The sequence below is a fragment of the Ilyonectria robusta genome, assembly GCF_021365365.1.
Source record: "Ilyonectria robusta strain PMI_751 chromosome Unknown BGZ61scaffold_33, whole genome shotgun sequence".
NCBI classification, from domain to species: Eukaryota; Fungi; Ascomycota; class Sordariomycetes; order Hypocreales; family Nectriaceae; genus Ilyonectria; species Ilyonectria robusta.
This window is the reverse complement of record NW_025764467.1, coordinates 295,861-321,052: the sequence shown is the minus strand read 5'-3', so window position 1 is coordinate 321,052 and position 25,192 is coordinate 295,861. Positions and strand designations below refer to the sequence as shown.

The 25,192-nt window shown below is 49.9% G+C and overlaps 12 protein-coding genes across 12 annotated transcripts; 6 read left to right on the top strand and 6 right to left on the bottom strand.

Moving 5' to 3' along the window:
• Positions 1-170: 170 nt before the first annotated feature.
• Positions 171-3,071, top strand: BGZ61DRAFT_562484 (fungal-specific transcription factor domain-containing protein; the record flags this gene model as incomplete). The annotated part of the gene is made up of 8 exons (XM_046255854.1): positions 171-303; positions 394-474; positions 559-1,205; positions 1,256-1,479; positions 1,535-1,936; positions 1,986-2,308; positions 2,359-2,671; positions 2,804-3,071. The coding sequence occupies 8 exons, from the start codon at positions 171-173 to the stop codon at positions 3,069-3,071; spliced, it is 2,391 nt and encodes a 796-aa protein (XP_046096746.1).
• A 182-nt stretch (positions 3,072-3,253) lies between these two features.
• Positions 3,254-4,798, bottom strand: BGZ61DRAFT_485062 (unsaturated glucuronyl hydrolase; the record flags this gene model as incomplete). The annotated part of the gene is made up of 2 exons (XM_046249672.1): positions 3,254-4,570; positions 4,622-4,798. The coding sequence occupies 2 exons, from the start codon at positions 4,796-4,798 to the stop codon at positions 3,254-3,256; spliced, it is 1,494 nt and encodes a 497-aa protein (XP_046096745.1).
• Positions 4,799-5,277: 479 nt separating this feature from the next.
• On the top strand, positions 5,278-5,733 carry BGZ61DRAFT_322232 (uncharacterized protein; the record flags this gene model as incomplete). The annotated part of the gene is made up of 1 exon (XM_046238953.1): positions 5,278-5,733. A coding segment is annotated over one exon (456 nt), but the record flags the coding sequence as incomplete, so codon positions are not given.
• An 18-nt stretch (positions 5,734-5,751) lies between these two features.
• On the top strand, positions 5,752-7,566 carry BGZ61DRAFT_562477 (uncharacterized protein; the record flags this gene model as incomplete). The annotated part of the gene is made up of 3 exons (XM_046255853.1): positions 5,752-6,160; positions 6,225-6,441; positions 6,489-7,566. 3 exons carry the CDS (start codon positions 5,752-5,754, stop codon positions 7,555-7,557), a joined length of 1,695 nt encoding a protein of 564 aa, XP_046096743.1. The 3' UTR covers positions 7,558-7,566.
• Positions 7,567-7,576: 10 nt separating this feature from the next.
• On the bottom strand, positions 7,577-9,123 carry BGZ61DRAFT_462817 (uncharacterized protein). The gene has a single exon (XM_046247348.1). The coding sequence runs from the start codon at positions 8,983-8,985 to the stop codon at positions 7,678-7,680; it is 1,308 nt and encodes a 435-aa protein (XP_046096742.1). The 5' UTR covers positions 8,986-9,123; the 3' UTR covers positions 7,577-7,677.
• A 651-nt stretch (positions 9,124-9,774) lies between these two features.
• On the bottom strand, positions 9,775-11,394 carry BGZ61DRAFT_562476 (general substrate transporter; the record flags this gene model as incomplete). Its single annotated transcript, XM_046255852.1, has 1 exon — positions 9,775-11,394. One exon carries the CDS (start codon positions 11,392-11,394, stop codon positions 9,775-9,777), a length of 1,620 nt encoding a protein of 539 aa, XP_046096741.1.
• A 663-nt stretch (positions 11,395-12,057) lies between these two features.
• Positions 12,058-14,685, top strand: BGZ61DRAFT_367818 (uncharacterized protein; the record flags this gene model as incomplete). Its single annotated transcript, XM_046241830.1, has 1 exon — positions 12,058-14,685. One exon carries the CDS (start codon positions 12,058-12,060, stop codon positions 14,683-14,685), a length of 2,628 nt encoding a protein of 875 aa, XP_046096740.1.
• Positions 14,686-15,347: 662 nt separating this feature from the next.
• Positions 15,348-16,700, top strand: BGZ61DRAFT_499316 (pectin methylesterase family protein; the record flags this gene model as incomplete). The annotated part of the gene is made up of 3 exons (XM_046251387.1): positions 15,348-16,028; positions 16,087-16,234; positions 16,291-16,700. 3 exons carry the CDS (start codon positions 15,348-15,350, stop codon positions 16,698-16,700), a joined length of 1,239 nt encoding a protein of 412 aa, XP_046096739.1.
• Positions 16,701-17,040: 340 nt separating this feature from the next.
• On the bottom strand, positions 17,041-18,024 carry BGZ61DRAFT_499290 (NAD binding domain of 6-phosphogluconate dehydrogenase-domain-containing protein; the record flags this gene model as incomplete). Its single annotated transcript, XM_046251386.1, has 3 exons — positions 17,041-17,434; positions 17,484-17,815; positions 17,866-18,024. 3 exons carry the CDS (start codon positions 18,022-18,024, stop codon positions 17,041-17,043), a joined length of 885 nt encoding a protein of 294 aa, XP_046096738.1.
• Positions 18,025-18,815: 791 nt separating this feature from the next.
• BGZ61DRAFT_462815 (Alpha/Beta hydrolase protein) lies at positions 18,816-20,088 on the bottom strand. The gene has a single exon (XM_046247347.1). It carries the CDS (start codon positions 19,948-19,950, stop codon positions 19,036-19,038), a length of 915 nt encoding a protein of 304 aa, XP_046096737.1. The 5' UTR covers positions 19,951-20,088; the 3' UTR covers positions 18,816-19,035.
• A 1,606-nt stretch (positions 20,089-21,694) lies between these two features.
• BGZ61DRAFT_368039 (subtilase) lies at positions 21,695-23,115 on the top strand (the record flags this gene model as incomplete). The annotated part of the gene is made up of 3 exons (XM_046241851.1): positions 21,695-22,003; positions 22,069-22,401; positions 22,513-23,115. The coding sequence occupies 3 exons, from the start codon at positions 21,695-21,697 to the stop codon at positions 23,113-23,115; spliced, it is 1,245 nt and encodes a 414-aa protein (XP_046096736.1).
• A 1,454-nt stretch (positions 23,116-24,569) lies between these two features.
• Positions 24,570-24,899, bottom strand: BGZ61DRAFT_289914 (uncharacterized protein; the record flags this gene model as incomplete). The annotated part of the gene is made up of 1 exon (XM_046238561.1): positions 24,570-24,899. A coding segment is annotated over one exon (330 nt), but the record flags the coding sequence as incomplete, so codon positions are not given.
• Positions 24,900-25,192: the final 293 nt, after the last annotated feature.

The window sequence follows — 25,192 nt, the reverse complement described above, 5'->3', positions numbered from 1 at the left end:
CGCTGATCCTGGTCGCTCGGGGAAGTCGGAGCGAAGGTGAGTGGAGATCGGATCATCTCATGGCGAATCCAGTCTCCCGCGTGAGTGGCTCAGGCTTCACATCATCAATCAATCGGGGATTGTGAGCTCTTTGCTTAACGCGCGTTGAATTTGATTAACACGACTGTTCCATGGATCTTTCGAATGCTGGCGACGATGATCGCGCTGTTGGCGAGGGCGACTTGGGCTCCTGTCAAGGCTGTCGGAAGCGCAAGCTGAAGTGTTCGAGAGGAGTCCCAGTGTGTTCCCATTGCCATCGACTAGGTAAGCTCCCACTGATAGGCAGACACAACTAGCCACGTCAATATGTACCCCCTTGTGGCTGATCAGTCTGACCCGTTACCTCCCTCTTAGGTTCATCGTGCGTCTATGACGGGAAGAAGAACAAGCCGGGACTAAAGCCTGGGGCCGTAGAGGGACTTAGCCGCCGCATCGGTATGTTGCCATGTTGTTTCAGTCTAACTGCCGCTGCAAATAGGACAAACATAGCTAGTGGCTAGCATGCTGACGTCCAGCTAGACGCGCTGGAGAATGCGCATCTCGAGAAACAGAGAGACGGGGAGCGTCTTGAGACTTCTCTCAACGTCCTGTCAAACCTGAGCATGCAATTATGCAACCTCATCAGCAAAACCGGGTCTCTGGCATCCATGGCAACCCCCGAACAACCAGTCGGTCATACGAACACCCACACCGCATCACCAGCGAGCTCGGTATCATGGCAGAACCACGAGGCGCCCAACTCCACCGGCCCGTCGACGATGCGCCCGCGGAAGCGGAGACGTCTAGACAGCTGCGGGAATCCACAGCTCGAAATCCAACTCCCTCTTGAGGATTTGACCGATGCCGCTTCGAATCTTCCTCCGCCAGATTTGCTGGAGGATGTCGTTGGCTCATACTTTACCTACATCCAGCCTTGGATCCCTATCCTGCACGAGACCTATTTCAGAGCTCGGATACACGATACTGAGCAGAGACCGAATCTCACTGTTGTTTTGCATGCTATAGTAGTTGCGGCGATCCGATTTGTACAACCGGAAGGTCAAAGTTTCAGTTCTCACGATCTAGAAAGCTGGGCAAAGAAGTCAAGAAGTATCGTCCTACTTACCGCTATGAACGGGTTATCGGTGGAGAACCTCCAGGCATTGATCATTATTGCATACGACGATGTAAGATGCTTCTCACCAATCACTTCTATAAGCTACTAACATCTTGATAGATTGGTCATGGCAACGCTTCTAAAGCCTGGTCAATTATCGGCTCATTGACTAGAACCGTGGAATACCTTCAACTCAGCATCGAATGCGAAGAGCACGATACGCAGCCACTTCTAAAACCTCTCCTGTCCTTGCTTCCAACTCGACAGTGGGTCGAAGAGGAAGAGAGGAGGCGAGTATTTTGGAGCATCTTCAACTTGGATCGCTTTTGTTCAGTCACAACAGGGTACGCCATCTACGAGCGTCACTAGTAAGCTCGGAAACTGATTGCTGTTTTATAGTTGGAATACCAGTCTTACGGCAGACGATGTCCACCGAAGGCTCCCTGCTGACGGGGATCTATGGCACAAGGAAGAGGCTGTCACTACTCCATACTTTGGAATATGGGATCGATCCGCTGCCAAGATTGGAAACTCGATTGCATTTCTACCAACCGGCTATTCTGGCTCTGATCACACTACCCAGTCAGCAATGCAACATGGCTCGCCACAGTCTACATCCCACACTGCCGGAGCACAACCGGACATGTCGGGGGTAGGGGCGTTTGCTTACTGCATCGAGGCAACCGAGTCGTTGAGTCGAGTGACGACATTCTTCTTGCAGCAGAGAATCAATTTTCATGATCGGCAGGAGGTCAGTAGCTGGCTCACGCGATTCAAAGAACTCGACCTCCGCCTGGTACAGTACGACTACCCCTACATCACAGTTGGAATCAAGCTAACGTCGGAATAGTTGGAAAATGTTTCTCCCTCAAAGGTGGAAGGACTCCAATATCTCTCGCCAGCCGACGATCATTACCATGGACCCGAACCTTACGCTCGCTCACGCAACACACAATACGTCCATGATCCTACTACATCAACGCATCGCATATCCACCGGCCGATTGGACGAATATCGTGGAACTTCCAAGCATGTGCAGCGCTGAAATTTGCTGTAATGCTGCAATGGAGATACAGAATATCGCCGCAAAGTATCTGAAAAACACACCCAGCATAAGTCCCGTCGGAAACCAATTCGCCTTTTGTGTATTCGTCGCTGCAAGAGTGTTACTGGGTGAGTCAATTGAACTACTGCTTCCAGAATATCTGCTAAGCCGGACATAGTTCATAGGAGGTATTACGGCTCCGACCTTCCTCGGGAACTCTGGCTACTCGTTGAAAGCTTGGATGGGATGGCGAAAAGATGGCAAGGGTCAACTCAGCCCGCAAACGGCAAAGGACGATCTCTGGCAGGCATCTACGCGGACCATCTGCGAGAACTGCACAGGAGATGCGCCGCAGACCCGAACTTCAGTGTAGACGTGCTTGGTTATTCGACCATTATTTCGAATCAGAATGCTGTACCGGCGCGTGGTGGATTGACCCAGCAGAGCCAGCAGCGGCAAGATGGAGAGGTTGAACAGCAGACACCACGAACGTCTCCTCAACAGCTCGTGCAGGCGTCAAATTCCTCAGCTCGAAGTCTTTCGGGCTCCGTTGGACCTCCATCTGCTGCTCCTCGGCTATGGAACCCTACTGGGAATGGGTTGAACACAGATGGCAGCACGAGGAGCTTCAATAAAAGCAACACTCTTCTCGGTACGCAGTCACACCCTGCTAACGACGAGGCCACAGAAGCCATTCCGCCAGACAGGGTAGCGCCAATGGGGTACAGCACAAGCAATGGATCTCCAAACGATGAGCTTTCCGCCATATCCTACATGCTTCTCGACCAGAGTTTCATGGACATGGATCGAGTTATCAGCCTTGATGATATGCTGTTCTCGATTAATACACCCCCAGCGGCTGGCTCAACAATGCCTGTCGGTATGCCATAGCGTAATACAAGAGGCTGTTTGAGTTGCGGTATATCATGTGCATTGGTCAAGTAGCATTTTGAACAGTTAAAATTCGAAATAATAACATCACCGTTTTGGAGAGCGACAGATGGAGTAGCCTATACATTCATTTCGTCATTGAAAACCAGTAAATACTCTCTATCTTCCAGTCTATCCCTAAATCAAACCAGACCCATTCGTAAAAGGCGATTACCAAATTCAATCAAATAGTAGTCGCCGTAAACAAGACCATGATCCCAGTACCTGCAATGATCTCCAGCATTGTGGTTTGCCGTAGCATTCTTTAGCAGCGCTTCAAACGTTCGACCAGGCTGTACATCCTCCACCGAGACAGCACTCCCTTGAAGCGTGAGTTTCGCCTTTTCATCAGCCAGAGAAAACTTGAGGGCATCTTCTACAAGACTGATGGCTGCATTGAGGTAGCGCTGGCTTAGCTCATGCTCGCCGCATGCTCCTAAGCACTGTGACAGCACCAACATGCTGTTGGCTGCAATTATCCCTGCAGATGAGTCCCGCAGGGGGTTTGTCTCGTCAAAAGGCGCATCGAAGTCCCATGGAGGGACAAAACGTCCACAAGTACTTCGAGGCTCCGCCGTGCCGTTTGAAGCCGCGGTGGCTACAGGTCTCTCGAAACAGCTTGGCAACATCTCAAGTCGAAGCATAAAGTATTCTGCCAATCCACACGAAGCGTCCAGGAAGTCTTTCTGTCCGGTCCATTGGTACGTCTGGGCATAGCCAAGAATAGACCAGGCCTGGCCACGGGCCCAAGTTGAGTCATTGGCAAAACCCTGACCAGTTCGGATCTCTTTCAGGTCGCCGGTAGCAGGGTCAAAGTTGCTCACATGAGCTGTACTGAAAAGAGGGCCATCGTAACCTTCGCGGGTCCCATACTTCCCAGTCTCTGCTCGCAGAAGCGTGCGCATGAGAGTTCGTGCATGCTGAGTGGCGCACTCAGACAACTCGGACTGGCCTGTGTGAGCGGCTGCATAGTACAAGAGGTCCAGGTTGCACATTGAGTCAATGATGACCAAGAAGTCGGTTTCAAGTGATGTGATGTTTACATCCTTTTGAGTGAGGCGATCCCAGGATCGAATTGCGCCAACTGTCGGGTTGTAGCGAGTATACAGGCTCCGAGCTGCTGTCACGACCGAAGAAAGCGCTTCGGCATCATTCAAAAGCTCCCACCGTTGTCTCATTGAGGGTTGAACCATAAATGACATGTCGTGTGTGTCGGTGCGAGTCGCCATGCCATGAATAGGCTCGGACCACAAGGCGCCAAGTTGCTCCAGCTGCTTAGCCACGACGGCCTTGTTCGTTCCGCCGGGCGCCGCGTTTGGATACTTGATAAAGCGTTCCAAGAGGCTGTAAATGGATCCTGGGAAGAAGCCGCAGGTCCAAAAGTCTGCTTCCCGGCATATGTATTTTCCTGCGGCCGACCCGGTCTGCGGAACATATTCTGGGTACTCGGTTATGGGGTACTGTTGATGTTAGATGGTTCACTATAGGATGGTGTCTGAGAGGAGTCTTACGTTGTTTTGCAGAGAATTGATTGCTGTTCTGATTATCTTGGCCGTGATATTCTCCTCAAATAGCTCTTGTAGACGCCGGCCGAGTGGTTGCGCCTTCAAGACCGCGCCATTTGTGTGAGTGCCATTCGTGGCCTGGCCCGCGATGGCGGCATCTTCAGTGGGACTGTCTTGACACATACTGACCATGGCACTGTTGGTCGGGCAGCTCATCCGAGAGTGTTTTTAGCCAGGGAATACTCACGCGGCACCGAGACAAATAAATACGAGTCACTTTCAGCTCTTTTTCGTCGTTACAAATACCTGCAGCGCATCAGCGACTTCGCGAATCCTCCGACAGCGACGGGTTTTCCTATTTTGGCTAGATGCATGGAGGTCCCGGGCAGGCCGGCCGACAACTCTCCCGATGCCCGGCTGGAATGTGAGGAGATCGGGTTGTAGATCTCCGATGCCCAGCGTCGTGTGTTCTTTTGCAGCTATCTCTCAGGAAGTGGTTCGATATGCATCTGATTGGATATTGAATTACGAGCCGTCTTCCATGCCCGAAAATCCCCCGACTGCAACGTATTCGTGTCTTCAGGGATAATAGGCGTAGTAAGTTCTCCTGTCGATACGGCGTCCACCACGCTCTGTCTATTCCTTCGCCATCAACCGTCAAGATGCCTCAATTAAAAGGGTTTTCCGATAATCCATTCCAAACCAGAGATGACTTGGTTTCGGCAGCCATCTCGCTTTTGGAGCCTCTATGCCCCTACTTTTCTCCCGGCCGAGCGCGGATTCGCCTTCCCGTTGCTTCGGGCGCTCATTTCGATGAACCAGCAGCCGACTTGGAAGGCTTTGCGCGCCCGCTGTGGGCTGTCGGTGCCCTCCTGTCGTCGCTGAGCTCAACTGCAAGCCCTCAGTCAGATGATGGTCCCTCGAGCAGGATCCGGAAGCTGGTTGAACCATGGATCGCAGGCATCTGCAACGGCACAGATCCGGAGCACTTCGAATACTGGGGAGCCGTCGGTCAAATGGACCAACGCATGGTAGAGGCCGAAATTATATCCTTTGCCCTGTTATCTGCACCTGAGACATTCTTCCACAGTCAAGATGAGAAAACACAGCACAATATCAAGTCTTGGCTGCTTGGTATGAACGGCAAGGCCATGCCCGACACCAACTGGCGGTGGTTTCGAGTCTTTGCAAACCTGGCCCTCGTTCGCGTTTGCGGCGTTCCCCTACAAGAAGTTTCCACTGTGATGGAATCTGACTTTGCCATATTGGATTCATTCTATCTTGAGGATGGATGGTCAGGTGACGGCCCATGGTTGAGTGCCGAACAGGAAGATCGACAAGCAACGGAGTATGAACGGACAGGGAGAAGAGATGCCATTGGACCTGGGCGCCAAGTCGATTACTACTCCGGAAGCTTTGCTATTCAATTTAGCCAGCTTCTCTACACTAAATATGCCAGAGATATCGATCCTGAGCGAGTGGTCAAGTATCAGCAACAGGCGAGAGACTTTGGAGCCAGTATTTGGAGATACTTTGACGCAGCTGGTAAGTTTGACTGCCAACCTGATCTAATCAAACCTTGAAGCACAGCTGAAGCAGTGATTTACAGGCTCCGCAATTCCATTCGGTCGATCTCTGACCTACAGGTTTGCATGCGGTGCCTTCTTTGCAGCTTTGGCTGTCGCCAAGGTTCCCGACATGCCCTTCCCTTTATCGGAACCTGGTTGGGTCAAAGGCTTCCTATTCCGCCATCTACACTGGTGGGCCAAGAACTCGGAAAACATCTTCTACACGGACGGCACTATGAACATAGGCTGGCTGTATCCGTAAGATTTCCTCACTATACCATTTATACTCGATTCTCTTCAGTAAGACTAACCATACTTAGCAACATGTTTATGTGCGAGGACTACAATTCACCACAGTCGCCATATTGGTGCATGAAAACCCTCATCATAGTGTCGCTGGGGCAGTCAGATGAGTTCTGGACAGCTGAAGAACAGCCATACCCATCATTATTCCAGCCCACACTTGTCCCTGCACCAAAACAAATCATCAGCAATCACCCGCTTGGCAACCACCACTTCTTTCTGTCCCCGGCCCAGTTTGTCGCCTGGCCGATGAAGGCATCGCAAGCCAAATACTGCAAGTTTGAGTACTCATCTGCTTTTCCCTTTTCCGTTCCCACGGGTCCATTGATCCAGCAAATGGCTCCTGATTGCACGCTGGCCCTGAGTCGTGATGGAGCAGAGACTTGGGCTGTCAAGTGGAAGTGCTCGGAAGCAACATTCCCTCAGGTGAGCCTGAAAGGGAAGGACGGCATAGTCTCAATTATCGCCGCCTCCGTGCGTTGGTATCCTTGGAGTGACCGGCAGGTTGAAGTTGAGACGATGCTCATTCCACCGACGAATAGATGGCCAGACTGGCATGTTCGCGTCCATCGAATCCGCATCCACAGCTCATTGCGCACTTTGCATACCATTGAAGGTGGTTTTGCGTCGCCATTGTGCTGCACAAAAGACGGCACCAAACTTCCCCGGATGAAGGATTTCAACATGGATACAGAAGGAATCTTCGAAAATCGGGACTCTGTTCTGATCCACTCAGCTGCGGGATGCAGTGGAATTTCAGCAACACCACTTCAAGCAACATCCCCATGGAGTTCCATAAGTTCAAAGGGTTTGCAGCCAGACACCAATACGAACTTAGCCTATCCAAGAACTGCGATCCCAGTCGTCGACCGCAATATTGTTAAGGGTCTCGAGGCTGGTCATGAAATGATTTTTGCTACGAGTATATTTGCTATTGCAACTGCGGCAAATGGTGGCAGAATGATTGAGGGTAAATCCTTGACAGAAAGATGGAGTGACAAACCTCTGGTTTTCACTGAGGTGCCTGATTCTTCAACGCAAGAGATGAATTATATTCTTGTCAACATGTAGTTGTGTGCCGGATTAGTACCACAGATCTATTTGATTCATTCTCTCCATTAATGTAGCTCGAGTTAGATACATCCTTGACTGACCAACATTACAACTGGTGACGAAAGGTCCTAACCAATATTACAGCATAGGCAAGATATCTTTCACGTTCACAACCTGGCCTGTGGCGATGGACTTATTCGCCGCAATACCTGTGAGGATAGACAGCGCGCCGTCGACATGACTTGCAGCTCGCATAAACTCATCACTGACAGGCTCACCAAACAAGTCCCTTAACAGCACATCGTCACCCCCGCCATGGGCGCCAGTACCGGCATCGATGTCGATATTCTGCGGCTTCTGGAAAAGCGGCTTCAAGACAAGGGAGATTGCATCTGCAGAGCCCTCACCTGCCTGGTCACCACCCGAGTTGACATAGCTGTTTTCGACCACCTCCAATTCCAGTCTGCCGCCCGTTCCGTTGAAATTCACGTGGAAGCCTTCCCAGGGCGCGTACGCGGTGAGCGAGTATGTCATTACTGCGCCGTTCTGATACCTCACGAGCAGATTCATTGTGTCCTCGATGCTGATGCCGTCGCCGAATACACTCTGGTCGCGGTAGTAGGCGTCTTCGTGTTCGGCATCCAGGTACATGGCCTTGAGCTGCGGGTAGTCCTCCAAATGCAGGGCGAACGGGTCTGTCTTTGCCACCTCACTACCGTGTGCGCGGGTGTAGAACTTGGTTTCTCCGCGAGATTCTGCGTTCTCGCGGCCGTAGAATTTCAGGTCACCCTGCGCGTAGACAGTCGCTGGTCGAGTCTGTAGCCAAAAGTTGATCAAGTCAAAATGGTGAGTAGACTTGTGCACCATCAACGAGCCCGAGTTGCGCTTGTCGCGATGCCAGCGCCTAAAGTAGTCCGCGCCATGGGCTGTGTTTAGCAACCACTCGAAGTGCACACTGGTCACTTTGCCAATGGCGCCAGATCGCAACACCTCGAAGACTTTTGTGTTGTGCGGTGCATAGCGGTAGTTGAAGGTTACACGGACTTTGTTGCCTGTCCGCTCCACGGCGTCAAAGATCTCGATGCAGCGTGGAGCATCAATCGTCATGGGCTTCTCCGTGATGACATTACAGCCCAGTTCAAGAGCACGCACAATGTAGATGTTGTGCGTACGGTCGATGGTCGTGACAATAACCTCATCCGGCTTTGTCTCCTTGATCATCTTATCAAAATCGGCGGCAAGAAACGTAGGCACGGCGCCATGGCCCAACGCTTCCATCTTGGAGTTGGCATAATTCATACGGGTCTGGTTTGTGTCGCAGAAGCCGACTATACACGATGTCTTTGAATAGTCTTTTGCAATGGCTGAGTAGAAGAACATTGCACGGCCTCCAGTGCCCACGAGGGCGTACCTCTTCCTGGGGCTGGGAGTTGCGATTTCGGCCATGATGAAGAGCAGAGTGGTTTTGTGTGTGTTAGACTTGTGAAACCCGACCCTGTATAGCCGGGATAATTGCTCCTGAAATGAAGCTGTCCAGTTCGAGACGGAAGACCGGAAGTGATGTAAATAGAAGCCCCGAAAGTTCCGACTGCGTGGTTAAATTGCCGATTTGACTGCCCGCGATCTCGGGGATTGGAATGGGACAGTGGGGGTGACGATGGGGTGACGAACAACGCAGAGACTGCGGGGAAGAGCATCTCTAACCAATTAGATACTCTTCTGCAACTTAAGAAAACGGGCCCAATTAACGTCTCGATTTCTTTGCAGATCATGGGGATTACTCGGCCGAAGCTGGAGACGGATTTGAACACTCCACCAATGATTCTCGTCAATGAAAGAGGGGGTTACCTCAAGCGTGATAGCGGCTGCAGATCTCGGGGTTCTTTTTCCCGAGTTCCCCCAACGGTACGTATTAGACAATTGGGGATGTGCGAGTCATGAGCTACTGGAGATTGAGAATTACAGAGTCATTACTCTAGTTCCTTGAGATGTTAGGATGAACTGTGAATCCAATAGAAGGAACTTCTGGACCTGTGCTATTCCGCTAACCTTCAATGCAGCCCTCGGATGCATTTGGAAACAGACATGTCTTGAATTATTTATCAGTATTGCTATTGAACTCAGTCCATGGCAGCTTATCCATGGTGTTATTATAAAGACATGTTCCCTTGAGTTCCAAGTTTACAAGCCAAGGATGTAGACCATGTACTGATACGACTGCACACAACAAGAACATCACTCCTCAACAACCGACTGCGTGGCAAGATTGACCTTCACCTTGCTGAAATCGCGTGCCCTGACCTCTTCCTTGAACATAATATCAATCTCAGCAAAGGTGCGGTTCTTGGTCTCGGGGACGCGGAAGTAGGCCCAGGTAAGGCCTACAACCATCCAAGTGCCATAGAAGAAACCCGACTTGGCGCCCCAGTTCCAGTACGCTTTCTGAATCATGCGTGGAACAAGTTGGCCGTAAACCAGTACGCCGACATTGTAAGTGGCCCTGGCAATCACGACGCTCTTTGTGCGCAGGTAGTTGGAGGGAATCTCAGTGACAATGGTGTAGATGATCGGCCCAATAGTGATGAAGAATACAAAGTACTCCACCAAGAGGATGCTGCCAATGGCATAGGCGAACCTGGTTTGCTTGGTGGTATCTGGAATTCCCAAGAAGCCGATAAGAAACGTCGTCGCGGCCATGAAACCGGTGCCACTTAGGAGTAGTGTTCGTCGTCCCACTTTAGGAGAAAGATACCAGGCAATAAAAACACCCACGATAGCCAGTGAATATTGGCCCATTCCGAAATCAAACGCAGACGACGTGGGGACGCCCGCCTGTTGCAAGAAGTAAACAACATAAGACACGAGGGGGGCGCAGATCTCTTGGATGACATAGGTCAGGACGGTGATTTCGGTTCGTCGAAGGTTGACGCCCTTGAACAGATCCAAATAGGAACTGGATGTGTTCATTTCGTTTTCAATCTTGACCGTGTAAACCATCATAGACATGGTATTGGCGATTTCCTCTTCGGCGACGTCCTTCGATTGAAGTCTCCTCAGCGACTTTTCGGCATCTGCGGTGCGACCCTTTCGGGCCAGCCACCAAGGAGATTCTGGGGCGAAATAAATACCGATGGCCAGAGGAATCGGAAGAATCCACTGGAGAGCAAAGGGAATTCGGTACGCATATTCGCCTTCCATGGAGAGGAAACCTCGCAACGTTGCAGTGCCAACAAGGTACCCGATGCTCCAGCAGAGGGAAACGAGCATGGTGAGATAAGGTCGAAGCACGTTGGGACAGACCTCGGCGGCGTATGTAGTCGTCAATGTCTGGAACACGCCCCAGGGAACGCCGAGCAGAATGCCAGCGCCCATGTACATGTAGATGCTGGTGGCAAAGAACTGCAGGAAGATGAAGCACACCATGAGAAACAGGCAGCCCTCCATCACCAAGCGGTATCCGAACCGATCTGCCAGAAATCCATTGAGCAGTAAGCCGAGGATTTGGCCTGTACTGACGCCGTTTGATACAGCGGCCTGAAGGGGGGCTGGTATCTCGTATTCGCCCGTCTTCTGGAGTTTGCCGTATCTCTCCTGGAAAGGCGGGAAGGCAAAGAATGCAGTAATGAAGGCTTTGTCGAAGCCCTCCATGATGAGAGCCGACGAAAACAAGAGAGACCAGAGGCATGCCTTGGGGTACTTGCGGATGCCTTCGATCAGCTTCATGTTGTGCTCTGCATCTGTCGCTTGTTGGGCACCCTTCAAGATGTCATCGGGAGAGATGTAGTGCTCCTCATCCTTCTCGGGTAGCACGTTGATGGACTTCGGGTCGTTTGTGTCTTCCTGGTGTTGGACCATTGTGACAAAATTGTGTCGTTTGGCAGTAGACTAAGCGTATCCCTGTACTTCCTGTCTGCTTTGTTTTCTTCAACAGTTCGACGATGCTTGGCACCTTAATATATTTTTCGTACACAAATAGACATTGAGACTTCTGTACCTCCTGTTGCGTCCATCGGCGAATCGGTCAAGTTGACACCGACCTCTGCGCATCCTCTGTGCCGTATTCCCGGACGTGCTTGAGGAATTGGAGAGAAGGATCAGCACATTTGTGGAAAATTCCAACAATACCAACCAACGGCCGCAATGTTGTGCTATCCACGCCATTCTGCTTAAGCGATTCCGGGGAAATCTTGCTTCCCCCGCGTTTAGACGGATCTCCGCACGCCCAAAGTAGTAGTGATCATCCAAATTACTAGGGTTCGGCATTTGTTGGTAGTTGTTATCAGTGGGATATCTGGCCATAATTCTGCAAGCATGTGAGCAAGTCCAGAAACGTGGGGTAATTCTTCTGTATCTACTGTTCGCCTTTTACCCAGAGGCTAAATTGTCCCTCAAATCACCATTCACTACGCTCAAGTCATCGTTAGTTACCCGTTAGTTCGAGATTCGACTACATCCTGTACTGTCACAAGACCCCCTTCATCAGCACCAAACCCTGTCAGCCTGTCATTTCAAACTACAATGTCTACTGGAAATCTGAAGTGGCTAGTGGCACCAAAAGACCACGAGGCTCTGTCGAATGAAGTCTCCTTTGGCATGCCGTGGCTAAAGGGCCTCTATCAACCAGGCCAGGCCTTTGTCATCGAGGGGAAAGTCCGTACATACCCGTTGGACTCCCGCGAGATTGCATTTTGGCCTGATGGTTCCCTGAAGTGGACTGCACACTCTGTCGCCGGGGACATTAGCTACTGCGACACTTATTCAGTCAAGGGTGTCCCCAGTCCAGAGAAAAGAGAAGGCCTTGTTGTCGACGAGAGCTCCACGAATATTTGTGTATCAACAAAGCTGGGCCTAAAACTAAACTTCTCATCTCCAGGGAGCTCCTTCTTATTTGACAACTTGTCACTGAACGGCCACTGCGTCTGCTCAGGCGCAACAATTGTCGCCTCCATTGACAAGAAGGAGTACTCCACAAATGTCACAGATGTGAGAGTTGAAAATGTCACCACCGACAGGATTGTTGTCAAAATTTCCGGGAGTGTTATTTCTGGTGGTCAGAAACATCTGCCTTTTGACGCAAGAGTCTACGTGCACTCCGACGCCTCAACGCTGAGAATTTCCCACTCCTTCATTCATGATCTGGAATGCGAAGAACCGTTAACGTCATTGGGCATTCGATTCTCAGTTCCGTTGCAAGACGCCGAGCTCTACAATAGACACATTCGTCTAGGAGGCTCAGACGGAGGCATCCTGAAGGAAGAGGTTCAAGGCCTTTCGGGCCTACGATTTGGACCAACTGTTCAAAACAGACTTGACCAAACAGCAGGCAGGCCAGTGGGGCTAGATGAACACGAATGGGAGAAAACTGACCTTTCAAGAGGTCTGGCAACTATTCCTTCCTGGAGCAACTATTCCATTTCTCAATTGTCATCCGATGGGTACACCATCAAGAAGCGAACCAAAAGTGGCTGCTCCTGGGTAAAGGTCACTGGAGGTAGCAGAGCCGATGGAACCGCTTACATTGGCTCAGCCAGGGATGGCGGCTTGGCGATTGGCATGCCCGACTTTTGGGAACGCTACCCTACCCAGATAGACTTGTCCGACTTGACGAAGGCTGAAGGGGCCATTACCATGTGGTTTTATTCTCCTCTTGCTGAACCTCTCGACACATCACCCTACCACGATGGACTCGGATTGGACTCCTACAGCAAACAACTGGAAGCACTTGATGTGACTTATGAGGACTACGAACCTGGGTTTGCCACTGCGAATGGTATTGCCAGATCCAACGAGCTGTTCGTCAGGCCTTTTATGGCTACACCATCCAACCAAGAATTGAGTCACTTCTCATTCTTGGTTAGAGACCCCCCTCGATTGGTTGCTACACCAGAGTATATGCACTCGACCGGAGTTTTTCATGGGTGCTGGGCTCCGGACTTTCGAAACATTGGCTACTCTCCAACGGAGAAGGAGTTGGCTATCGAGAAAAATCTCGACTTGCTATTCAACTACTACCGTGGGCAAGTCGACCAGCACCGATGGTATGGATTCTGGGATTATGGGGATGTCCAACATTCGTACGACCCGTATCGACATGCCTGGAGATATGACGTCGGCGGCTATGCTTGGGATAACTCGGAGCTGTCGACCGATCTTTGGCTCTGGCTCTACTTTCTCCATACCGGCAGAGCAGACGTGTTCAAAATGGCCGCAGCCATGACGAAGCATACATCCGAGGTCGACGTTTACCACTCGGGGAGGTTCAAAGGTTTTGGAACCCGCCACGGAGTTCAGCATTTCAGTGATAGCTCAAAGCAGCTTCGAATATCCAATGTTCTCTACAGGCGCATCTACTACTATCTCACGGGTGACGAGCGCACCGGAGATTTGATTTCAGAGCTTCAGCAATGTCAGAATGCTCTTTTGGGACTTGACTCGCATCGCAAGGTGCAGCTCCATGCAGACATTCCTGAAGGATTTGCCATGGCAAATATTGGCCTTGACTGTGGGCCTATGGCCGCTTCTTGGCTTACTGCTTGGGAAAGGCGAACGAAAGGATGGGAACGCTCTAGAGATCTTCTATTGAAGATGTTGGATGGCCTTTCCGGGCTGTCACATGGCATAGGGAACAATGCTGTATTGCTGAATCCGATGACAGCCGAAGTTCGCGAATGCCCTCCTCCGACTCCAGAGTACGCCATCTCACACTTGTCTATGCTGTTTGGGTTCCCGCAAATTTTCACCGAGTTACTGGACTACACCAGTGACAAGTACCCCGCAGTAGTGGAAAGCTTCCTGAAGATATGGCTGCCCTATTGCAGAGCATACAATGGAGGCCCGGAGATCCAGCTCAAGGAATTTGGCTTCAAGTTCCCAGATGGGCCTGGGATGTGGAAACAGAGTCACTCAACCCTGACAGCCATAGCAGCAGTGGAACTAAAAAGCAACCAACTAGGAAAGGCTGCATGGGATCAATTCTTCCAAACTGATGGATACGATGAGACTCATGAGTGGCGTGTCATGAAAGCTTCTCCTCCTGAGCACTTGACGAGTGGAGAAGAAGCACCCTGGATTCTTACGAATGAGACTGCTCAGTATGGCGTTACTGCAATCTTCAACTTGGCAAACATTCGAGAATACCTGGATTAGAAGAACTCAGTTTGGACTCTAGCTATTTGGGTACAAGCATGGCGACGTCGGTATTCGCAACCTAGGTAGGTTAAGTGAATGGGCTTCTAGGGAGACGGTGGGTAGAGAGTTCATTTTCTGCGGTATCTTTGTCCCGTCTTCACAGGACAGGACCTGGAAAACCCCGCATTCTTTTGTCGGAGATAGGATGGTTACGAGTTCATTTATACTTAAAAGGCTCAGATTAAAATCCTTGCAACGTTTATATAACTGGTGCCCGCACATTGAGAGCCAACACATGATAGGTGGAATAGAAGGTGTGGTTCGATCCGGGATCGGAAACTAGGTCCACTAAGTAGAAAATGGGCCTTGTGGTTCGTGGAAGAAAATACTCCCGTTAGTCCCCAGATTAATATCTGGGGTAGTAACAAGATGTGATTCCTGGTCAAAAAGTCGGTTAAAGAAGAAATAATGAGAATTAATTCGTTGGAGAGGCCGTAGTTAATGCAATTCAGGGGAGTATTTAACCGGACAAGTTGGATTTTACATATGGGTACGCGTATAAATAGCCAGGTTATGTGTCACCTCCATATGAAGAATACCATCATCCACGTCAAGCTGCCGCTAGGTGCAAATGTTTTCTTCTCCTCTCTTGGGATAGAACAGCTGGAATCGCTTCCAAGATGTTGCCTCAAGGCATTGTCGCGTCCTTCCTCATATCCACTTTGGGTTGGACGATTGCTGCCCATCCCACCTGGAGCAAAGTCCCTGCGAAAACATACGCCAAATGTCAGAGGCCTGCCAAACACCACCCCTTGGATGATTGTCCGAAGCACACCCTCTATGTGAGCAAGGACGCCGCTGTCGCCAACTTCACTACCATCCAAGATGCGATCCTCTCACTTCCCAATAACACAGACGCCTACACCATCCTGATTGCACCGGGTGACTACAACGAACAGCTCAACGTCACTCGCCAAGGCCCTCTCACTCTCTTAGGAGTGAGCGATCGCCCATGGAAGGGCAAAAGCTACTCAAACATTGATTATGACACTTCTAGCAGCAATCGAGTCACTGTCTCGTGGGCCATGGCAAACCACGACAGCTCTGGAAAGATTGTCGACAATGCTGTCACAAGCGTCTTGACCGTTGCGCCAACGTGGGAATCATCCAAGTCTGGATTTGGCCCGACGGGTTGGCCTGTCCCTGATGGAACGCCGTTTGGATGCGAGGATTTCCGGGCTTACAACATCGACTTCCGCAATTATGCAGCCGATGCCGCAGACGGTCCAGCACATGCAGCAGGTATCAGTCGAGCTAATGCTGGCTTCTACTCGTGTGGTCTTTACAGTTACCAGGATACTGTGAGTGGATGATTCCTTTTATCATCTATTAACCTTCTCAGCGCTTACGGCCAGATAGCTCTTTATCGGTAAACTAGGTAACGCATTCTTCTACGACAGTATCATTGCTGGCCAGACGGACTTCCTGTACGGCTATGGCACGATGTGGGTTGAAAAGTCAACATTGTCCCTTCGCAACTGCGGTGGTGGAATTACCGCTTGGAAAGGTATGACATCACCCTATGTGCTCGCTATGATTCAGAAGATAACAGTTGATCATTAGGCACAAACACGACCTTTGAGAATAAGTACGGTGCGTACATCTCCAAGTCACAGATCCTAGCAGACAACGCCACCATTGCGGCAGACATCAAGAATCTATGTCCCCTCGGCCGTCCATGGAATGAGCTACACCGCTCCATCTTCATGAACACGTACTTCGACGCCAGTATCCTCCCCGCGGGGTACATTGACTGGAACGGTGGAAGGTTTAACAACCAGACCTTTATGGCAACGTACAGCGATTTTGGCCCTGGATGGGACCCCGAGGCTGAAAAGAACAGTAACCGAACAATTGTTTTGGATCGGAAGGGGGTCAGTGGATACGATACGCCGGCGAAAGTCTTTGCAAACGAGGATGGGAAATTGGGGAAGATCGGATGGATTGACCACACTGTGGTTTCAAAGAACTAACGCTTGGAGGCAATTCATTCCCACTCATACACTTAAGGCTAATCCCCAAAGCTAGACGAAAAATTAGATACAATAAATATGTGATCTCAACGAGAAGAGAGGACGATACGGCTAAAGAGTCGGCCTTTGTTGAAGAACTCGGATAGGTGTGCAAGGAGTTTACTTGGTCATCGAAGATGGGACTTGACACACCCTCAGCTCGATATACATGGTTCCTCCCTCAAGAATAACACCAGCCGCGATATTGTATAATTCAATTCAGAGTTTATATGCGCCTCTAAGCCGTGAGTATCATTCTAAAACCAAGCTGTGGGAAGTATTGTAGAGACCTTTTGAGCCATTACTGCTGCCTGCTTTCATTAGACCAGAACGGCAGACCGGACTGGCTTCGCAAAACTCCATACAGCGCAGCCCCATCGAGGTTTTCACCGCCATACGCCTTGGCACTCAGCATATTGTTCGTAGCAAGATCTAACGCAGGCATTCTGACGTCGAGGTCCTGCGCAATTCGTAAAGCGTGCTTGGCATCCTTGATGGTGTTTGCAACACTGAATCCTGCCATGCCCTCCTTGGGCGCATAGGAGCCGCTCGTCATTCGTCGAGAGTATCCGCCAAGGACGGGACCAAAGTTCTCAAAAATGACCTCTTCCATTACTTGAGTGCCAAGTCCGTTCTTTTCGGCGAGAACTTGCGTCTCTGCAATGGCTTCCAAGAACACGACCAGAAGAACGTTACTTGCAACATTATTAGCATCTCCGTTTGAGGTTCTAGTTGGAGACTTACCCAGTCACTTTGAGAAGCACAGAGTCTCTGGCGTTCTCGCCCATGTTAACAATCTTGCGACCCATTACACCCACAATCAAGGGCTCTAGTCTTTGGATGGCAGCCTGACTACCAGCCATGGCAAACAGTAAACGTCCTGCCTGGGCGACAGTGTTTGCTCCGAATACTGGGGAAGCCACAAATTCTGCCCCAGCAGCTTGAAGCAGACTGGCAACTTCGGTGGCAGTATCAGGATGTGTGGTTGAGCAATCAATAATTGTTTTCCCCTTCAGATCAATGTCTGATCGCAGCATCTCATTGATTAAGCCTTTGAGAACTGCGTCGGTCGAGACCTTCGAGCGAATTAGCAACCGGAAACAATGACCTCCGTTCCAGCACTCACCATGAGAAAATTGTCATCACATTCTCGAACAAGCTCAGTAATGCCATTCTTAGCCTGCGCTCCTTCTTGAGAGAGGACTTCGCCTTTGGAAAGGGTGCGATTTGAGTAGGTAAGAGATGTGCCTTGGGATTTAAGCTTGTTATGGAGGTTCAGAGCCATAAATAGGCCCATGGAGCCCAGGCCGTACTGTGATAAATGTTGTTAATGGGATTTCTTGCACAATTCAAACAGGATATCTTACCCAGCCAACCTTGCGAGTTTGTTCCATTGTGCTTAGTATTTGCGTCAAAGAAGTCTAGATAACCAAGTGCAAGTTCTCAATTCATGCGGCTACGGATGTCCTTTATATGATGAGGCGTTGCAATTTTTTCATTCCTTATCCGCGGTTCGGTGCATGTTTGTAGTCTAGTGCCGAAGTCGGGCGAAACATCTCATCCCTCGTTCTCAAACGAAAGGACCGATTGCATTGCTTCAGAGCTAGCAAGAATCCACATCCTATACCGGCGATGGAGCTCTGGCTCGTCCCCCGTGCTCTCGTGTGTCGCCACAAGATTTTCAAAAGCTCCGGAAGAATGCTCCGAGGTCTACGGATGGGTGTAAGATAAGATTGACACTGCCCGGAGCTCCAAAATTGAGTGGGGCATGGTCAAGCTGCAAATCGGGATGATGCCGCTATCTTCATCTGAAGTCCGGGTTTGGTCCCGATTTTCGGGATGCCCTCCGAACCTCCGAACTATCTGTGTTACGACGGAAAAAATCTGCGATTGAGATACCAGCTAACGTCGGCTTTAATTGAATACCTCGTGCTATAAAAGTCGCCATGCGGCTACATGCGGCTACAGACCGCGAACTGACGGGTACGCTGGGTGCTGTTCAAGGCATCATTGCAAGCATCTAACTTCTCCGCTATTCATTGGTGCCTCGCAATCCAGTTACTTTCAGTACACCTACGACAAACTAGTTAAGTGAAGGTTCCTTCTAATTCTAAGGATGTGTTGAGTAGACTGTATTGACTGTAGAGCCCTAGTGGTTATTTCTAGGATGATTGTGATGATTTGAGATTGGATGTCGACCAACTTTTTATGGTTTTTTATGTATAAGTAGATATGTCAGTGATTCCTACACGATAAATTATTTTACAGCGCTATCCAATATTTGAAAGACGTCCGTCTACATTACACCATTCAAACTCTCGACCACCTTTGCATATGCCATTTCTCTTGCTTCAGGCTTGAAGACGCGAGGATTGGTCTTGTCGAATCCGTGCGTAGCCCCTTCCACTTTCACGACCTCGATGCCACAGCCAGCTCGCTCTAGCTTCTGCCCAAAGACCTCTGCTTCGGGAGCCAGGATATCTCCAGAGCAGACAAAGAGGAGAATACACGCGGGAAACGATGACACTTCGGCGAACATTGGAGAAGCTCTGGGTGACGTTCGGTCCTCAAGCCGGGGGATGTAGCTCTCGGTAAAAACGTGCTGGGCGAAGATGGGCAGTGGCAAAATGGGTTCCGGGACCGTTTTATCCTCTGGGGCGATGGTGAAATCGACACCGGGGTAGAATGGGTACACAGCCTTGATGTTGATATTTTTGAACTCGCGTCTCAGTTCGGAAGATGCGACGAGTGCCAGGTTTGCGCCCGAACTGAATCCAGATAGAGCGACCCGGTCAAGGTCGAAGAGGCGCGGCTGGCTCTCGACCCATCTCAGGGTGTCTTCGGCATCTTCAACAGCCCCAGGGAAAGGATGCTCGGGTCCTTTACGGTAATCCGCGTCCAAGACGAGAACATTGCTCTCACGGGCGATCCTCTCGCAGAACGGATGGTCCATGCCCAGGTTTGGCATAATATAGCCGCCTCCATGCCAGTTTATGACGAGTCCTCGCGGCTCGCTTTCGGTGTAGTTCGGAGGGTAGTAGATCCAAGCGTCGATGAATCGTTTGAGATCACGGGATGGAATGCGCACTGATTTGCGATTGCATGTTGCAGACGGCTTGAATTGAGAGCGCGTGCCAAGGTAGTTGAGGAGGCGAATTAAGGAGGCGACGATCTTCAGCTTGAGATACTGCAAAAAGCCGTGAGAAGCCATTGTGAGTTATGGGAAGAGTTTGGGCGAAATTATTGATATCAAATCATTGAAAGCCATAGGATACATCGAGACTTTGGATGTGTTTTCGCAATTGACTGGGTAGGTCCTACATTTTATTACCGATCGTCGTGGCTCATGATTGAAAAGGCAGACGTGTGTTTGGCGAACGGACGAATCGGAGCTCCATCATAGAGTCTCATTCCTGGCCGGTCATGACTCATTCACCGATTGATCGGCACCACTTGCCGGATCACTTTCCTGATCTCTGATTGGCGGAAGTAAGATCCGCACTCTCTGTTATTCCCACAAGTGGAATATCTTTGCATGCTGCAGCATCTCACCTGCCTCCTTGTGCTTCATCTCAGTAACAGGAATAGTTATCGGGTCGTAAGAGTCTGAAAAGGGCTGTGCTTTTCCAGGGGTTCCCAGTTGACCAAAAGGCCAAGGGTGGATCGACAACAGTTGTGCAATCATGCGTGTGTTAATGTGAATAACAGCAGTCATACTTCCCTCATAATTCATATTGCGTCATCTCTCATGAACTGGATCTAGGAGGGACTGCAATCGCAAAATGAAACGTACAACAAACTTAGAAAATCAATCCATACGACCCTTGAACCAGGCAGTGACGTAAATTACCTTTCTTATTGGCGGTTCTCCAGCTACTTGAAACTTGCATGCCCGTCTCCAGGGCTGAGTTTATGCTGAGGGAGATAGACTTTTCCAATGTATCATGGAAGCATCTTATTGCAATGCCAGGAATTTTCTCGTGTTCGCTGTAGCGCGCCCCCAAACCGGGCGAAGCTGTCAGGGCGTTTTCTTCTCGGCAGTCTTGTTCTAGGATTAACTGCCGAGGAGGTCTGGGCGGTTATATTTTGATAACAGTTTTTAAAACTTCGGTTTTTGCCGTGATTAAGGATGTATATTTTGGCTTATAACCAAACTCTTTCGACGTCCATTTATCTAGATGTGGTTGGTTGCCTGGACTTGGACCCTTCCCCCCAGCCTAGATGATACCGAGTCCACTTTGGGTGTATCGTAAGATGACTGCTGCACGAGGTCAAGTGAAAGTGCTGTCCAATGGCTGCAATGTCTGAGCGAGGACGGTTATCGGCAATTTATATAGTTCACGCTTATCCTGATAATACCATTCCGTAACCAAAAAAACCCATCTTAAGTACCTCCCTTCCCCATCTTTCGTCATATTCTTTCGTGCCTTACCGTTGTCCTTAAGGCATACATTTATGACAACTGTATGAATAAATATCCATCCAGTTATCATGTTCCTTTGTCCTTTGTAATGCCACTAAAGAGGCACCTCCCCTTTTGAGCTTCTAGGCTCCACAACATTTCATAGCCCCGTATTGATTGAAACCAGTCTTTCGGCGGTGCCGGCCCGTACCGTACCGTACCCATCCTCCCGATAGTTTATGATCCTAGAACAACTCTAATTTTGTCGGTCCGACGAAACCTGAAACGCCATATTGCAACCCCAGCCACGATCTATTATATCCAGACAATGCAATGTACAATCATGTATAAGCTTTCGATAAGTCTGATCCTTCCCGGCGAAACAAACCTTATTCTTTTATTAGTATCACAGTAGCCGACATCATTTCACTGTCCAGCAGCATTCACAGGAATGTATATTAAGATAGTCGGCTGTCGTCCTATGCAGTCTACAATAAGATTCATACTCCGAACAATCATCATTTTCTGATCAACCCATCGACCTTCCTTCTCAATGGCTAGCATCTTCCTTTTTGCTCTCTATCTAGGAGCTCTGCTCTTGGCCGTCTCGGGCGCCCTCGCTGCCCCCGCAGCCGTCGAGCTTGATTCCGGGCTAATCCCCGACAAGTACATCGTCACTCTTAAGAACAGTGCTGTTGCTAGCACGGAGTCTCACCTGAACTGGGTTCGTGACATCCACGCGCGGTCTCTGGCTAAGCGCAACACTGCTGGTATTGAGAGAACCTTTAATGTTGGTACTTGGAACGCCTACTCTGGCGAATTCGATAAAAAGACTATTGAGAAAATCAAGGCCAGCCCTGAGGTACCTATGCGACATACTTCCATGTTGTTAGCGAAGCGACTTAATGATACTAATCATGGTCGTAGGTTGATGCTGTTGAACCCGACGATGTCATGTACCTCTTGGGCGGTGCCGGGAGCAAGCCTGCGGATATTCTTACGCAAAAGAATGCTCCTTGGGGTCTTGCTGCGATCTCTCATCGTAACAAGGGGTTTACTGAATACCTCTATGATTCCTCGGCTGGCGCCGATACTTACGCTTACGTCGTGGACTCTGGGGTCCGACATACGCACACCGAATTTGGTGGCCGCGTTACTCTCGGTGGTAGTGCCGTCGGTGATGCTGGCGCGGATAATATAGGCCATGGAACTCATGTCGCTGGCATAATTGGCGGTTCTACCTACGGTGTTGCTAAGAAGGTATGTGTACTCCCCGCCTCCTGATTCTGATATCTCGAGCGTTGGAGTTTTCCATTCCAATTGAAGCATCAAAACATTTAGGCCAAGTCAAAACTAATTCTGCTATCGTAGACCAACATAATCTCCGTCAAAATCGCTGGTCGCGGAATGTTCAAAACCGGCGCCCTTGCAGGTTTCGATTGGGCTTTCAACGATATCATCGCCAAGAAACGTGTCGGCCGATCCGTCATCAACCTGTCTCTTGGCGGGAGCTCATCCAGGGCCTGGAATGCTGCTATCGAGGCGGCTTTCAAGCGAGGTGTTTTATCCGTTGCCGCTGCCGGCAATGGCGATAATGGCAAACCTAGCAAGCCTCTGCCAGTTTCTGGCACATCTCCTGCCAATTCCCCCTACGCCCTGACTGTAGCTTCTATCGACTCCGGCTGGCGTCCCGCCCGTTCTACCAACTATGGCCCTGGGGTCGACATCTTCGCCCCAGGTGTCAAAATCCTCTCGGCCTCGAACCTTACCGACTCAGCTATTGAAACTAAGAGTGGCACTTCTATGGCTGCTCCCCACGTCGCTGGCCTGGTTGTGTATCTCCAAGCTCGTGAGGGTCTTCGCAAACCTGGTGATATCATCCGCCGCATCAAGGAGTTGGGCACCCCTGATTTGGTGACCGGCAACCTTAACGGCAGCCCGAACTTGGTTGCCTACAATGGGAACCGTATATGATAGATTGGCTGTTACATAATATGCATCTGTTATATCACAACTTATCAGCGCCTACTGTTGGAGTCTGATGAGTTAGCGTGGCAGAGTGCGACATTGGTAGCTGTTTGCGGTTTCGCTGGATGTTTGGATTGAAGGGTATAGATTTTCTGATACTAGAATCCCGCAAGGTGTTCCGAAGTGTACCAAGAGTAACATATGAATGATATTGCTGGAATAATAATGTTTTTCATTACCTCATCTAGGTACGCAAGTGAGAAATAGAAGAGTGGTCGCTGAACGGATGTTTTTGTGTTGTGAATGCTCTCAGCGTAGAAACGGCATGGACGGAGGGTTTTCCTGCGAACAACGCGTCAGCTGCGTCTAGTCAGTACAATAACTAGTTGATGGGAAAGGGAGATGGATAACTATCCCTCAGCCAACGAATCCATTAAACGTGAAATCTAGATGAGCAGCTCGTTATACTTCGGTTTAAGATTTATTGACACTTAGAAACTCGTAGACAACATGCCACGTTCTGCGCTGCAAGTTGTGCGGAAGCTTATAGAGACTCATGGACAGCTTCAGTCGTATCTTTGCTGATACATTGGGCTAGTCATTCGATCTCCAAGCTCCAGCGATCCCCAGTGATTAGGCTTTCTACTAGTGTTGAGTCTTGATTGCCACTTCGGTAAGTCGATTTGTAAGGGTTTCTGATCAAAAAAGATATCTTCTTGTCAATAAAGTGCAATATCAGACTTAGTGACCTACGAGCGTTATATATGTGGTATGCGGTGGTTGCAAAGCGTGGAAAATCGATCGCAGATCGATCCGTTATAACACCTCACCAGTTTGACTACGGGCAGTAGTTCACCCGAGAAAAACAGAAAAATAAAATGAATGCGGAACTTGGCGCTTCAGTACGAGGACTCACCACAGAGCAGACCACTTCAGGTCGTCCAGGGTTGGAGCGACGTAAAGTCCAGGAACAGTAAAGACGATAGCAAGTTCAAAAGCAGCTACTTTAAAGTGGTGTCAGTAAATGACAAAAGCATCCTCAAGAAACGAGCAGGTGTTGGATTTTGCGTTGGATGTGATCCATGTATTTGAGCAGTCCCATTAAGGCACCTGAAGGAGAGTAAATTGCCTCAGAGCTATATGTTCCGAGACAAACATGAAACACTGGGATATGACTCGGAAATAACCTTGAAAACGCGTTGCGGCTGGATTGATAGTTGTTGGGCCTGCCTAGATCGCTGGTCAACGGTGATCAAGATGGAGGACGGGGCCATCCCAATTACTGTTGAGAATAAAGCATAAGCTTACCAGATTCATCAGTTGCGCCTAACGGATGTGTGCTGTATTTTATTCCCGATTATGGTGGTTCACGCTTAGAAACACAGACTGGAGTTTGACGAACGGACGAACCGGAACTCATCACAGAGTCGCATTGTCACAATCAACGTTAAAGTGGGCTGGTCATGATCTTCGATCGCCATACGATAACGGCCAAGATCGCCTAGGCAGTAAATCCATGTATCCTCAAAAGCCGGTACAGTCTCATAGAGTAGTGGCATGCTAGCCGATGGGTGCTGACTGGCAAGGAAGAAATCGTGGTGCTTATGTAGTAGCGTGCGATGGAGAGCGATCAAAGCCTGCCATTGTTCGTCGTTGAGCTTATTCGCTTCAGAATTGGATGACTGGGCATTGTCGACTTCTATACACTTGGTCTCGACCATGACTAGACCGGCATAGATGCCCTTGACCTCGGCAACGAGCTGATCTTGGGAGATTGGCTTCGTTTCTGGTTAGAACATCATCTGGATTACAGGCTCAGCCTGATTGACGTGGGGAGGTGGTGGGGGTGGTCTTCGCGTTGTTGGTGATCTGAACGCAGGTGGGACGGAGCGGCAGTGAGGGATTCTCTGACCATCACCCTGACCACCCTCCGTCCACAATTGTCGACCGGAAGGATTCTTAGGGCCCCGGTCGAAGTTGTCACTCGGATCGCTTGAACGGGCGCGGGAGCGGATGCTCGATGCGAGGCGTGTCGAGAAGTCTGGTTGATGCGAGGCTGACTCAGTGGAGGAGGGCTTCTTGA

What these genes read in the sequence shown, in the direction of transcription:
- BGZ61DRAFT_462817 (XM_046247348.1), bottom strand. Translation starts at nt 8,985, where the DNA reads ATGGCCGAAATCGCAACTCCCAGCCCCAGGAAGAGGTACGCCCTCGTG.
- BGZ61DRAFT_462815 (XM_046247347.1), bottom strand. Translation starts at nt 19,950, where the DNA reads ATGGCTTCTCACGGCTTTTTGCAGTATCTCAAGCTGAAGATCGTCGCC.